The 12,253-nt window shown below is 34.7% G+C and overlaps 2 protein-coding genes across 2 annotated transcripts; both read right to left on the bottom strand.

Annotated features, from left to right (window-relative positions):
• Positions 1 to 318: 318 nt before the first annotated feature.
• Positions 319 to 2,228, bottom strand: LOC141697904 (berberine bridge enzyme-like 2). Its single transcript, XM_074502458.1, has one exon. It carries the CDS (start codon positions 2,137 to 2,139, stop codon positions 553 to 555), a length of 1,587 nt encoding a protein of 528 aa, XP_074358559.1. The 5' UTR covers positions 2,140 to 2,228; the 3' UTR covers positions 319 to 552.
• Positions 2,229 to 10,418: 8,190 nt separating this feature from the next.
• LOC141698116 (uncharacterized) lies at positions 10,419 to 11,975 on the bottom strand. The gene is made up of 3 exons (XM_074502733.1): positions 11,753 to 11,975; positions 11,313 to 11,647; positions 10,419 to 10,936 (listed from the first exon to the last, which is right to left on the bottom strand). The coding sequence occupies exons 1-3, from the start codon at positions 11,826 to 11,828 to the stop codon at positions 10,901 to 10,903; spliced, it is 447 nt and encodes a 148-aa protein (XP_074358834.1). The 5' UTR covers positions 11,829 to 11,975; the 3' UTR covers positions 10,419 to 10,900.
• Between the last annotated feature and the right edge of the window lie 278 nt (positions 11,976 to 12,253).

Raw genomic sequence — 12,253 nt, 5'->3', positions numbered from 1 at the left:
TCAAAATTAAGATTCATAAATAAAATGAAAACCTCAATAGTACGAAACCTTTGTACATAAAGTTGATATAAACTATATTTGTCGAATCTCTAGGGACGTGTAGTATAATTACACATCATCTATCATCGTATAAAAATAAATATTTTATTTATAACAATTTGAAATATTAATAACATACTATTTTTAAAATACATCAGTTATAGCCAACTCCATCAAAGTACTTCATGGTTCAACAAATTTTACATGTTCATTATTTTATATGATTTTAATCCATCATTTTAGCTAAAAATGCTAGAGATGCTTTGCGAGGACACAAAATAGAAGGAAAATTTGGGCTAAATAATTCAGGACAAGTTTTGCCAAAATTTATTTTTTGTAAGGAGGCTATCAACTCCCTCACAATGAGAGGCAAATAACTTTAAGAATACAACTCTTGCACCAGACTCGACAACTTTCTCCGTTTATTCATAGTTACACGACATGATGTTATTGGCATATACTCTTATATCCGGTATGTATTTACTATTTATTGGAGAATGTTTCACAGCTCTTTTAGTTTGTTCCCTGGTGGTGAACCGGGATGCTTTGCTCGTTTCTGAAAAAGTTTTCTGGATCAACTGCAGTTTTAATTTTAACAAGTCTATCGAAATTGGGGCCGAAATACTGCATCCCGTAGATCATACCCTGATCAAAACTTTTAATACCATTATCTGTCGTACCAATGTCCAAATCTCGGTAGCAAAGAAATGCACCTCTTGGATGCTGGGAGACATACGGGGTCATAAATTCATGTAAACTTCTAATGTTACTCATATACTTATTATCCGCGTCAGGCCCAGGTTCACTCCAACTAGTTGAATACTGAATTTTGTAAAGGTTGCCTGCTCGGTGAGGCATTGGCGTATCAGTGGCAGCAGGTTCGTTCATTTTTCCTCCGTAAGAATTGAAAACAAATCCAACAGTTCCCAGTTGAAGCATTTTTTTCCAAATTGCTTCCAACCCTTCTTTAGGAATCGGAGTTTGAACATAATCTGACTTCCTCTTCCCATAAGTCACTGATGAGTTACGTACAAGCAATGCTTCAGGGGCAGTGTTATTATCAAAATTCGCCCACCACAGCTTAGATTTGATCCATGTTGATTGCATGCAATCTGTATTCTTGAATCCTACTTGAGGAATTTCTTGATTCATAATTCCAACAAGCCTATTACAGTCACCAAGAAACTCACCAAGCAACGTCACTTTAACAGTTTTATCACCTGGTTGCAAAAGTAACCGAATAAATAGATCTGGATCCATCTTGTCTACTGCAAGTTGATACTGATAAACGATATCAGTTCCATTTTCCTCCAATGTTTTCATTATCTTAAAAGTTGTCACAACTTCAGGTACTTTCACCAAATGTATAGTGTAGGACAATATTACACCAAAACTTCCGCCACCACCGCCTCTAATTGCCCAAAAAAGATCCTCCCCCATTCCTTTTCTATCCAAAATTTCACCATTGACATTAACAATTCTAGCGTCGATTACATTATCAACTGTGAGTCCATATTTTCGTATCAACGTTCCATATCCACCGCAACTTATGTGTCCGCCAGCTCCTACAGTTGGACAAACACCAGCTGGAAACGCATGGATTTTACTCTTGTTCCAAATATTGTAATAAACTTCACCTAGTGTGGCTCCGGCTTCAACCACAGCAGTTTCAGTCTCCGGAAAAACATCAATTCTCTTCATGTTAAACATGTCGAGAATCAAGAAGGTCTCGTTGGACGTATATGACCTTCCATCATAATCGTGGCCACCACTACGAGTTTTTAGTTGAATTTTCATTTCCTTGGCACAGGCTATCGTGCTTTGAACATGCGAATCAATTTTAGGTGTCACAATAACAACAGGCTTAGGAGTTTCGGGTGTTTGAAACCGGAGATTCTTGGCAAGAGAATTCAAAACAGACGTGAACATCGGGTTGTGGGGACTAAAAACAATGGCTTTGGTGTCTTCATCAGATACGTTGTTTCTCGCTAGGCATTGGAGGAAGGCGTTTGGGTCTGGAGGTGCAGATGAGACATAACTGAGTGGAATAAGAAGCAGAGAAACAAGAAACAATGATGAATGTAAATACTCTGTTTTCATCTTTCAGAGTTTTTTCTCTGCAATAATATTGTACAAGTGAGACAATATTTAAATAACAGCAAGTTTCAGTTATGCTAGAAAAGTTAAGTTCTTAAGGGCCAAGGAATCCATTGAACGAATCACACACAAAAGTAATGGAGTGAAAAAAAATCTCCGATTGCCTTGTTAAATGTTAGAAAAAGTCACAACTTCCTTGTCCTGTTGGATAGTTTTACTAAAAATAGAGTGATTTAAAGTTTACAACAAAAGGGAGATCCCCTATGTATATGCAGATCACCAATAGTCCCTATACAAACGGAGATCATCAATTAAAACATCACAATTGATTCCAGAGAACATTTTTTTTTTGACAAATAGAACAATTTATTTGATCACTTGCATTTTTCAATAGTTATTATTCCTCCATTTATTTAAATTACCATACAAACTGTATATAAAAAGTTCTAAATGTTTCTTTAATTCATTATCATATAAACTTTTAAAACAATCATGCGACTTTTTTGCCAAAGTCATACACAATTATTATAATTTAGATTACTATTCCTCCATTAATGTAAACTACCATACACACTGTAAATATTTCTTTAATACATTATTACCATATGAACTTTTCAAACAATCATGGGTTTTTTGTGAAAGTTATACATAATTATTATAGTTTACGTTTCTATTCCTCCATTAGTTTAAATTACTATACAAACGGTAATATAAAAGGTTTAAAATGTTTCTTTAATACTTTCTCATACGTGCTTTTAAAACAATCTATGCGATTTTTTGTCAAAAGTTATACATAGTTATTATAATTTACATAAGTTGTTATTGTTTCTTTAACTATATTATTCAATTCTTTGATTATATTATTCAATTCTTTGATTATATTTTTCAATTGTTTCCTTATAACTCTCCTATCACTATTTGCGTAAGGATTTTTCTAAAGTTTGTTATTTTTTTGACTAATATGAAAAAAATTCTTGAAATGAGTAAAAGTCGAATGGGGACCTTGGCCTTTGAGATCCGGAATAAAGGAGTTGACACTGCGACGGGGATACGAAATCCTTCCATAGAAGAAATAAAGAAAATAGATAAAGTACGGACACTGTCCTCCCAAAAGCAAATAAGAGAGGAAAACGAACATGTTTGTTTGGGCCATCGAGACGCTTTCTTTATGCCCATTAAAGCACTTTGAGATGCTAATCCGCTAAAAATGATATGGAAAATTCGGAAGAAGTCATATACACAATGAGGGCGGGCTGTGAAAATACATCGGTTTCTTACTCTTGCAAAGGAATTCTTTCTTGGCAACTTGGACAACTTACAACGATATTTATCCCGCATCTCACTAGAGACTTGTTTTTCGAAAATTTGTAACAATGTCCACAAAGCCCTCCTCCCTCCTATCTCAAGAACAACTATACATATTCCAAGATGACCCAACAAAGCTACACCTTATTCCAAGGACAGCTATACTTTGGATCGGACCTCAATTCAGGTAGTTGTGGCAGGACTATACATTCGATAGCGATTGCCTTTCCTGACTATCGATCGGGTGTAAGAGAGCTGACCTTGAAAATAATTCTCACGAGAGCAACAACATTTGTTTCTCAGATGACCAAAAAGTAAATGAGAAATTTCAACTTCCAGGCCCTCACTAGGACCATTCCACCTCATTTTGAGATGGTTAAAATGCAACAAATTCGGGCTGTGTCAAGCTCAGTAGGGCTATTTCAATTATGGAAATTAATTGAGCTGCTAAGCATGATCACAGAGGTGGGCCTGTTGCAAAAATTATAGGTACTAGTTTTACATTAGAGTAGTGCTACATGTCCCATCCGTTTCCAAAATTCGTCCCAAATGACGTGACATAATATTTGTCACATTTTAATATGTGGACGCATATGAATGCATGCGGGATCTCATCTCATTATCGAGAAAGTTACCAAGTATTACTCTTCCACATCAGCATTTGGGAAAAGTTTTGAGAATCGTTTTGGGAACTCTAGCATTTCTCTTTACATTAAGGTATTCTCTTATTAATATATTGGCAAACTAGTCTCTGGATATTGGTAAGCTAGCTTGTATAGCGGCAGGCTTGTTATCTTTCTTACATAATTATGTTATCAATCTTGTACGATAAAGACATTGTTATATATATATATATATTGAATATATAACTACTTCACAAAAACATTGTTAATTCTTAAATCACATAAGCATATGAGAATTAACAATTAAATTAGGAGAAGGGTTTGAGAAAACAAACAGAGATTGGATTTAATCTCGAGTCCAGAAAACTGTCTCCTTAAAGCAGTTTCGCCCCGCACCATCCGTGTTTAGCGACCTGCTTCCCAGGATAAAACGAGATACTAGTATAATCGATAGATCGAATATACTCTCAGCGAACTTGAACTGAGCCCGAGAACTATCACCGGAATATTGGAAAAATTTAATACTAAAGAGACCGAGAATGAAAGAGATGACTCTTATTTCCTTGACTTAATAAAACTGGTGCCCTAAGACTCTATTTATAAAGAGAGGCTTGAAAGGACTTGTTTTTCTTTTCGATGTGGTACATGGTATTTATAAGAAAAACTCAGGAATAGGTTTGTGCTACTCTCGATGTGGTACAAAACCACTTTTCATATTAAAAGGTAAAACTTTGGAACATCAGTTCTCATTCACCTTTTACTCATTTTGAGCGTGTTAATATGCGTTGGAATCCCCTCGAAGAGAAGAATACGTTCCAATAAATACACACCACTAACACATAATGTGTCTCACTCATATAGAGTCTCAAAATGATTCACAACTTAGTCTAAAATACTAAGTTTGTCCAACAATCCCCCACAAATGAGATTGATGGTCCAGTAGCACGCACCACATAGACACCACATAGACAGACAGACGCGGAGCTTGACTTGGTGATAGTTCCGGCGGTCGGATATAGCATACGATAGGTAGAGAATGCTCCTTGAACCTTCGCTCGAATAAGTATATCGACTTTACTGGTAGACAGTATGACGCGATGTCCTTGAACTGTTCGACCGTTTGTGTAAACGATGACATACTCATCACTATATCTTTCCTGACTCATTCAGTTCTCATGATTATGTCCATTTTGGCCCTGGAACATCGTCCTGGTTCTGCAAGAGTTTCTAAAGAATTATGCCTCACAATTCTCCTTTGAAGCGGCCATACTTCTCTCTTACATAGGTGATCTTTATCTTATAGAGTAACCCGCGTTTACTTAACCGAATATTATGTATTCAAACTTGAAATCCCTGTATTCGTCAAAGATCATTAAAAGCATAAAGCTTAGCCTCGTACCTTACGGGTCTCACTGTTTCATCATCATAGAAATAGGCCAGGGGTTACCCCCACAGTGATTTGGTCATCATGATTTAGTTGTCCCATTGAACCAAGTTCTTGGGATCTCCAGTCAGCAAGGTTGGGTGTCCACCATGACGCCGTTAAGCAATAGGCAAGGCCCATTCCTCTCAATGATTTGACAACTATCTCTCGGTCTAACTAGATTCCCTTGACTTAAACAGATTCGCTCAGTTTAACCATCTGGTTAGTGGATCCAAACATTATCATTTAACTTTACATAGTCAATCATGATAATTCTCGTTGAGAATAGTTGTTTAATGGTATTATGTCCTCATCATAGATGTGAGACATACCATTTCATACACAATAATGTGATCTCCCAATTTGCATATTGATTACACGATATATGCATATTGAAGACACATTTTCCTTGTCATTTAGGAATATCCTTACAAAGTGGCTACTCGGCCTTTTAACTGCATTTATTTTATGCACCAGACTCGTATTCCATCATGAATCGAGCTAAGTTTAGGATTTCCATGACACGACTGCTAAGTATGAAATGTATTCTCGAATGACTTTTAAGTTCTTAAAGTCAAATATCTAATTTACATACTATATTCACATAGTACAATTAGATATCTTTCGTATTGAAGTCCAAGCTCACGAGCACATATCATACACCTTAAATCTCATTGCAATCACTTCCAAGTGACCAATTTCCATTGTACTCGTGCATCTACCCAGTTTACCAACTGTGTAGCCTATGTCTAATTTTGTACAATTTTAAAAAGTACAACAGACTTGCAATCCTTCTTGAGAGATCCTTGTTCATCTACGCTTGGATATATATAAATCCATTCCAGCTATGACAACTTTAGCTTCGTTGACCTCTTCAAAATTCACATCACCAACATGTGACATGTATCATCTAAAACTTTTAAAGTCACGAAGATTGTAATCTTCAAATCAAAACTTTTCAATCTCATCAAGATTTTCAGAGATGATCCTCTTGTCATTACTTCTCGTAATGATCAGATCACTCACATGCAATCAATTATGACTTGCATATCATGTGTAAATAACACATGCACACTTGTCAATTCTCTGATTTTGAATCAGTTTGACATCTCATATTGACATATTTCATATTTATGAAATAACTTTACTAGTTATTACTTAAGGCTTCACTTGTTATTGATATTACCAGCTTTTAGCGTCCCAAAAAACCAGCAATTTCAGTTTGCATCATTACCGAGTTTAAGCGTCCTTAAACTGGCAATCCTTATTCACATAGCAACCAATATTGAGCGTCCTCAAAATGGCAACCATGTCATTTATTTGAAGCCATTGCTTATCATAGCAATATCAAATTTAATATGCCATTATTTCGTGTCAATGTTGTTTCACTCAACATGATCACCGAAAATACAGATTTTCTACTCTTGCTTTATCTAGAGCAACCCTCGGGTTCATGTAAATAGATATTTCTCCAAATATCTATTTAGAAAGACCATCTCAATGTTCATTGATGCACTTTTAAATTTCACTATACGATAATTTTAGTATCATCTTAATGAACCTTATTCTCAAAACTCGAGAATATTTCATAAATTATATAAGGTCATCACTTTCGACTGTAATATTTTTTTTTTGTATCAGTCTGACCTTATACTTCCTTCAGACCCAGATATATTTTCCCAATTTAAAAATTCATCTGGGTCCTAATGCTTCTATCTCGTAAGAAGATCTATATATTTTTTTTTAAACAAGATTCTGTCAAACAGAACCACTCTCTCTATTTCTTAACATCCTTTCCCCCACAAAGGACATAGAGAGAACATGCACAATCCATTTTCTAGTACACGTGCTAGAAAATCTTGATTTATTGACTCTCAGTAATAGTCAAATTTTCTCTTGATATATTCACTTATCAAGAAATTATACGTGAAGCGCATTGCTTCTATTAAATTTACGAGTTCACCTTCAAGCAAATTATCAAGACATTCGGGACTAGCAATTATCCAAGTCTTTTGCTCTCTGCAGGTTCATCCTCACATTCATCCAATAACTCGTAAGTTCATTTAGATGACTTTTAATTACAGATCTACTAGGATCTACTAGCTTATCGCATAAGCATTCCTAAACTCTGTAATAGTATTATTACGAATCTCAAAAATTAGATTCATATATCGGATATTATTAGACTCAACCATTGTCTATGTATCCATCCAAAATATCTCAATTGATTTTGGATCTCATGCTACCAACAGAGGTATTGGTATCAAGTTTCGAGATACCCCCACATTTCAATTATTTTCAAGAATGTTTCATTACATTCCACTATTCATAGAAAATTCAATAATTTTCTATTTTAGATACCCCCACAATTTTAATATTTTACAGAATGTCAGAAAATATTCCAAAACAAATAGGAAATTTAATTATTTCCTTCTGTGGTATCATGTTTAAGGAACGATTAGCCCTTCGTAACTAATATCCTCAAATTCAGTGATAGTCTGAGCTGATCACAATCGTTTTGCATCTCTCTCAAAGCACAACTCAAGCCTGCATCTACTCCATTTATATAATGCGAGTAAGGTGCAACGACCTCATGAATATTCACGTTGCAAACAGAATTTGCCCGGTGATTATTCATCATCAAATTTATTCACAACCATCTTAATTATCTGTATTAAGTTGGATTTACCCTTGAGTTTATAGAGCACACATCTCTCTATTTAGCTTCAATATTGACTCGACTACGAGTACGAGTGACAAATGTTTTACTATCAAACTAGACAGTAAACACGTATCGTGTCACTACCTCTCATCTGAGCAGGTTTTACGTTATTCATTAAAACCTATAAGATTTTAATATCATGTTAAAAGAACTTCCCGTAGTTCTTATCATTAAAAATTCAATTACCGAATTTCTCGAAAATATTTACATGGTTCACACGAACCTACATTTATGGCTCACCTACTGGTACAACCAGAAAAGGCCCAAGGAAGAACATAAATCTTCAATAAACCCACATTCAGTGATCCTTGATCAACTGATGCGTTAGGGTTAACAACTTTTCGGATTCTCTCCGAAGTTCAGCATAAATACTGATATCAATATTCGCCGTATTAAGTATCACATGGATCACTATAATAGGCTCGTGTGTCACTGCCGCAGCAGACCGACACCAACACGTGAAATTACTATTTAACTGGAGGAAAAATCCAACCAGAAAAATATAATTTATGTGCCGACCCATAACCTGTACTCCAGGCCCATTAGGTTTTTTAATGTGGAGAATCCTGAGCAATTGTAAATCTGGTTCACTTCAGCTGCCCACCTCGTCACATTATTTAACAACAAACATGTTACTGCATTCTATCCAGTATTACAAGTTTGTGATATAACTCCATTATTAAAGATTAAACAATAATAATTGATGCCTTATCATCACTCAACAATGATTAAAAAATTAATCACCAAATAATCAAGTTCCATCATGAAGGGTCACATTTATGTAGCCATATCATTTAATTGCATAGCAATATCATGTTATGAACTTGCAAACATGCATGTAAACTATAGCATATATGATTCTTGTATCAGTGTACTAATAATTCCAAAATCAATTCAGAATTAAGAAATCAATCACCATGTTAACAAAACATAATAAGCTATCCATTAATAGCAAAAACATGGACGAATTATAAATTTGGGTTTAATCTACCAATTTATAATGATCAACCCGAAAGAGATGTCACCAAATATGTCCACTTGAATATAAGTTGATCATAAATCAATAACCATTAAAGCATCAATAGCCTTATAAGAAACCAATTATCCAACAACTTTGTGCTTACTTTTGCCTCGTACCTGTTATGCTTAAACAAAGCACCACTTAAAATCAAATTTATATTAATTTCAAGCACATGGCAACAAGTGATCAAAGAAATTAACGCACTAAATTTAATTTAATTAATGAGGCAAATAATGGCCACTCATATACCCATAAATAAATCCAATTTAAACAATCAAATTGACTTTTGCGTCTACTCACAAGAAAGTATGAAAATTGAAGAAAACTGCTTTAAGATTGTTATCAATCTTGTACGATAAAGACATTGTTATATATATATATATTGAATATATAACTACTTCACAAAAACATTGTTAATTCTTAAATCACATAAGCATATGAGAATTAACAATTAAATTAGGAGAAGGGTTTGAGAAAACAAACAGAGATTGGATTTAATCTCGAGTCCAGAAAACTGTCTCCTTAAAGCAGTTTCGCCCCGCACCATCCGTGTTTAGCGACCTTCTTCCCAGGATAAAACGAGATACTAGTATAATCGATAGATCGAATATACTCTCAGCGAACTTGAACTGAGCCCGAGAACTATCACCGGAATATTGGAAAAATTTAATACTAAAGAGACCGAGAATGAAAGAGATGACTCTTATTTCCTTGACTTAATAAAACTGGTGCCCTAAGACTCTATTTATAAAGAGAGGCTTGAAAGGACTTGTTTTTCTTTTCGATGTGGTACATGGTATTTATAAGAAAAACTCAGGAATAGGTTTGTGCTACTCTCGATGTGGTACAAAACCACTTTTCATATTAAAAGGTAAAACTTTGGAACATCAGTTTTCATTCACCTTTTACTCATTTTGAGCGTGTTAATATGCGTTGGAATCCCCTCGAAGAGAAGAATACGTTCCAATAAATACACACCACTAACACATAATGTGTCTCACTCATATAGAGTCTCAAAATGATTCACAACTTAGTCTAAAATACTAAGTTTGTCCAACAAATTACACATGGCAGGACTCGTCGAGACAGAATAACTGTATTTTGCCAATTGGTCTTCGCATTGGTGAAATATTGGTTTTCACTTCGAACATGCTGTTGTGCATTGGTCTATCAGAAAAAATCTATAAGAATCTAGATTTTTGTTGAAATGAATTGAGAAAGAACACAAATTTTTAACACAACTCTATAACTAATAACATTTGTATCTTTAAACAGAGAAATGATACCTGGCAAATAGTTTGATATTTGATTCTGCAGGGGTCCAATTGTTGTAGCAGCAAAATAATCTAGATATTGAGCTAAATACATAGGTAGCACAGATTGATAGTACTAATAAAATGCAGATACTCATGCATAAACCTTTGTATGCATGACAAAACTTTGCAATTCCTTTTGACTAAGAAGGTATTGAAGAAATTGTAAAACATTTGCACCATCTCCAAACATGGTCATCCCCAGTAAAATTCACAAGGATCATCAGTTTTTAAACTAAAGCAGGGGCAGAAATCCACGACATTTAGCATAATCCATTGAATGAAATTTTAAACTGTGATGAACAGCATCACGTCATGTTCATCATGAGTTTTCAACAAGTTGTCAAAAACTGATGCTTATTTCTTTCCCGCAACTCCTTCATTAATGTCGATCTAATAAAGAAAACAAATAAAATTATATTAGAGGCATCTCTAACAAAAAGTTGCAAGATACTAAAGAAAATTCAAGGTGACAAATTGAATCTTCACAATTCACAAATGTGCAGAAAGATTTAAGTTCCCAGAAAATGGACAAAACAAATTTGCACCAACTAAATGTATATAAAAATTGCAAAGGAATTGTACATGTGCTCTGTTGAAAGATGTGTTTAGGCTTTACCAGAAATGGTGAAGTGAACTTCTTTGCACTTATGCAATTCACGGTTGTTTTCCACAGAATTTGATTGATGCATGGTTAAATTCAATAATTGAGCACAATTACTAGGTGTGTATTCCAAATTAATAGTTGAATATGTATAAAAGAGCCTACCTCTGTCATAGCATGTTTGCGTCTCCTGATGCGTAGGTTACTGCTTTCTTCTTCTACTTCTACTTCTTCTTCTTCTTCTTCTTCTTCTTCTTCTTCTTCTTCTTCTTCTTCTTCTTCTTCATCTTCCGACTTGTAGTCCTCAATAACATTGACAACCTGAAATGTCGTAGTACTTCTTTTTTTTACAATAGGCTTTCTATTTTCATAAATATCAGACAGCAGCCGAAGCTTTCTCCTCTTCATCTTCCTACGAGAACGTGTTTTTGTGCGCACAACCGAATTTATGGTGACACCAGGATGAGTATTCTGAATTTCAGTAGCCACAGGGTTTTCTTCTGAAATTTCATATTTAGCAAATTCTCAAAAAAGAGAGGATTTATTTCTATTAAGAAATGTCAGAGGTTCAAAAGGAAATCTAAATGAAATGTAGTATCAATTACCTCTGATATGCACATCATCTAGTCCTTCACTCAATGAAAGAGCACCTTTGGGGTCCTCCAAAGGGTTTGTTTCCATCTGCCGGTTTTCTTCACCGAGTCCTATTCACAGCGTTAAGTTAAGTAAATAAACAAATTACAAAAAATTGTTACATAATTGGCCTAATTATACAATAAAATATTTAACAAGTTTGTGTATACGCGGGTGTTTGTCTGCGTGTAACATGTAATAATCTTTTTATATGTAGATAATTAGATAGTGTCTCATATACTATATATCCTGTACCAGTAGTGACATTTGGGTTCTGAATGGATGATGGGTTTGCTGTGACAGATTTATTTGCACAAGTAAGCGACAATTCCATATTGGCCGGAGCTTCATTTAAGTTGGGCAACACATCTATATTATCCGGAGCTTCATTTGAGTTAGGACATTCAATCATATCGCCCGGAGCTTCATTTATATTTGGAGAGTCGTCTATATTGGCTGGAGCTTCATTAGAC

Source organism: Apium graveolens, chromosome 11 (assembly GCF_009905375.1).
Source record: "Apium graveolens cultivar Ventura chromosome 11, ASM990537v1, whole genome shotgun sequence".
NCBI lineage: Eukaryota > Viridiplantae > Streptophyta > Magnoliopsida > Apiales > Apiaceae > Apium > Apium graveolens.
The sequence above is the reverse complement of the archived record's forward strand: the minus strand, read 5'-3'. Positions and strand labels throughout refer to the sequence as shown.

What these genes read in the sequence shown, in the direction of transcription:
- LOC141697904 (XM_074502458.1), bottom strand. Translation starts at nt 2,139, where the DNA reads ATGAAAACAGAGTATTTACATTCATCATTGTTTCTTGTTTCTCTGCTT.
- LOC141698116 (XM_074502733.1), bottom strand. Translation starts at nt 11,828, where the DNA reads ATGGAAACAAACCCTTTGGAGGACCCCAAAGGTGCTCTTTCATTGAGT. An exon ending in AGATGATGTGCATATCAGAG is followed by an intron (nt 11,648 to 11,752) that starts GTAATTGATACT and finishes ATGAAATTTCAG; the next exon opens with AAGAAAACCCTGTGGCTACT. An exon ending in GCAAACATGCTATGACAGAG is followed by an intron (nt 10,937 to 11,312) that starts GTAGGCTCTTTT and finishes TTTCTTTATTAG; the next exon opens with ATCGACATTAATGAAGGAGT.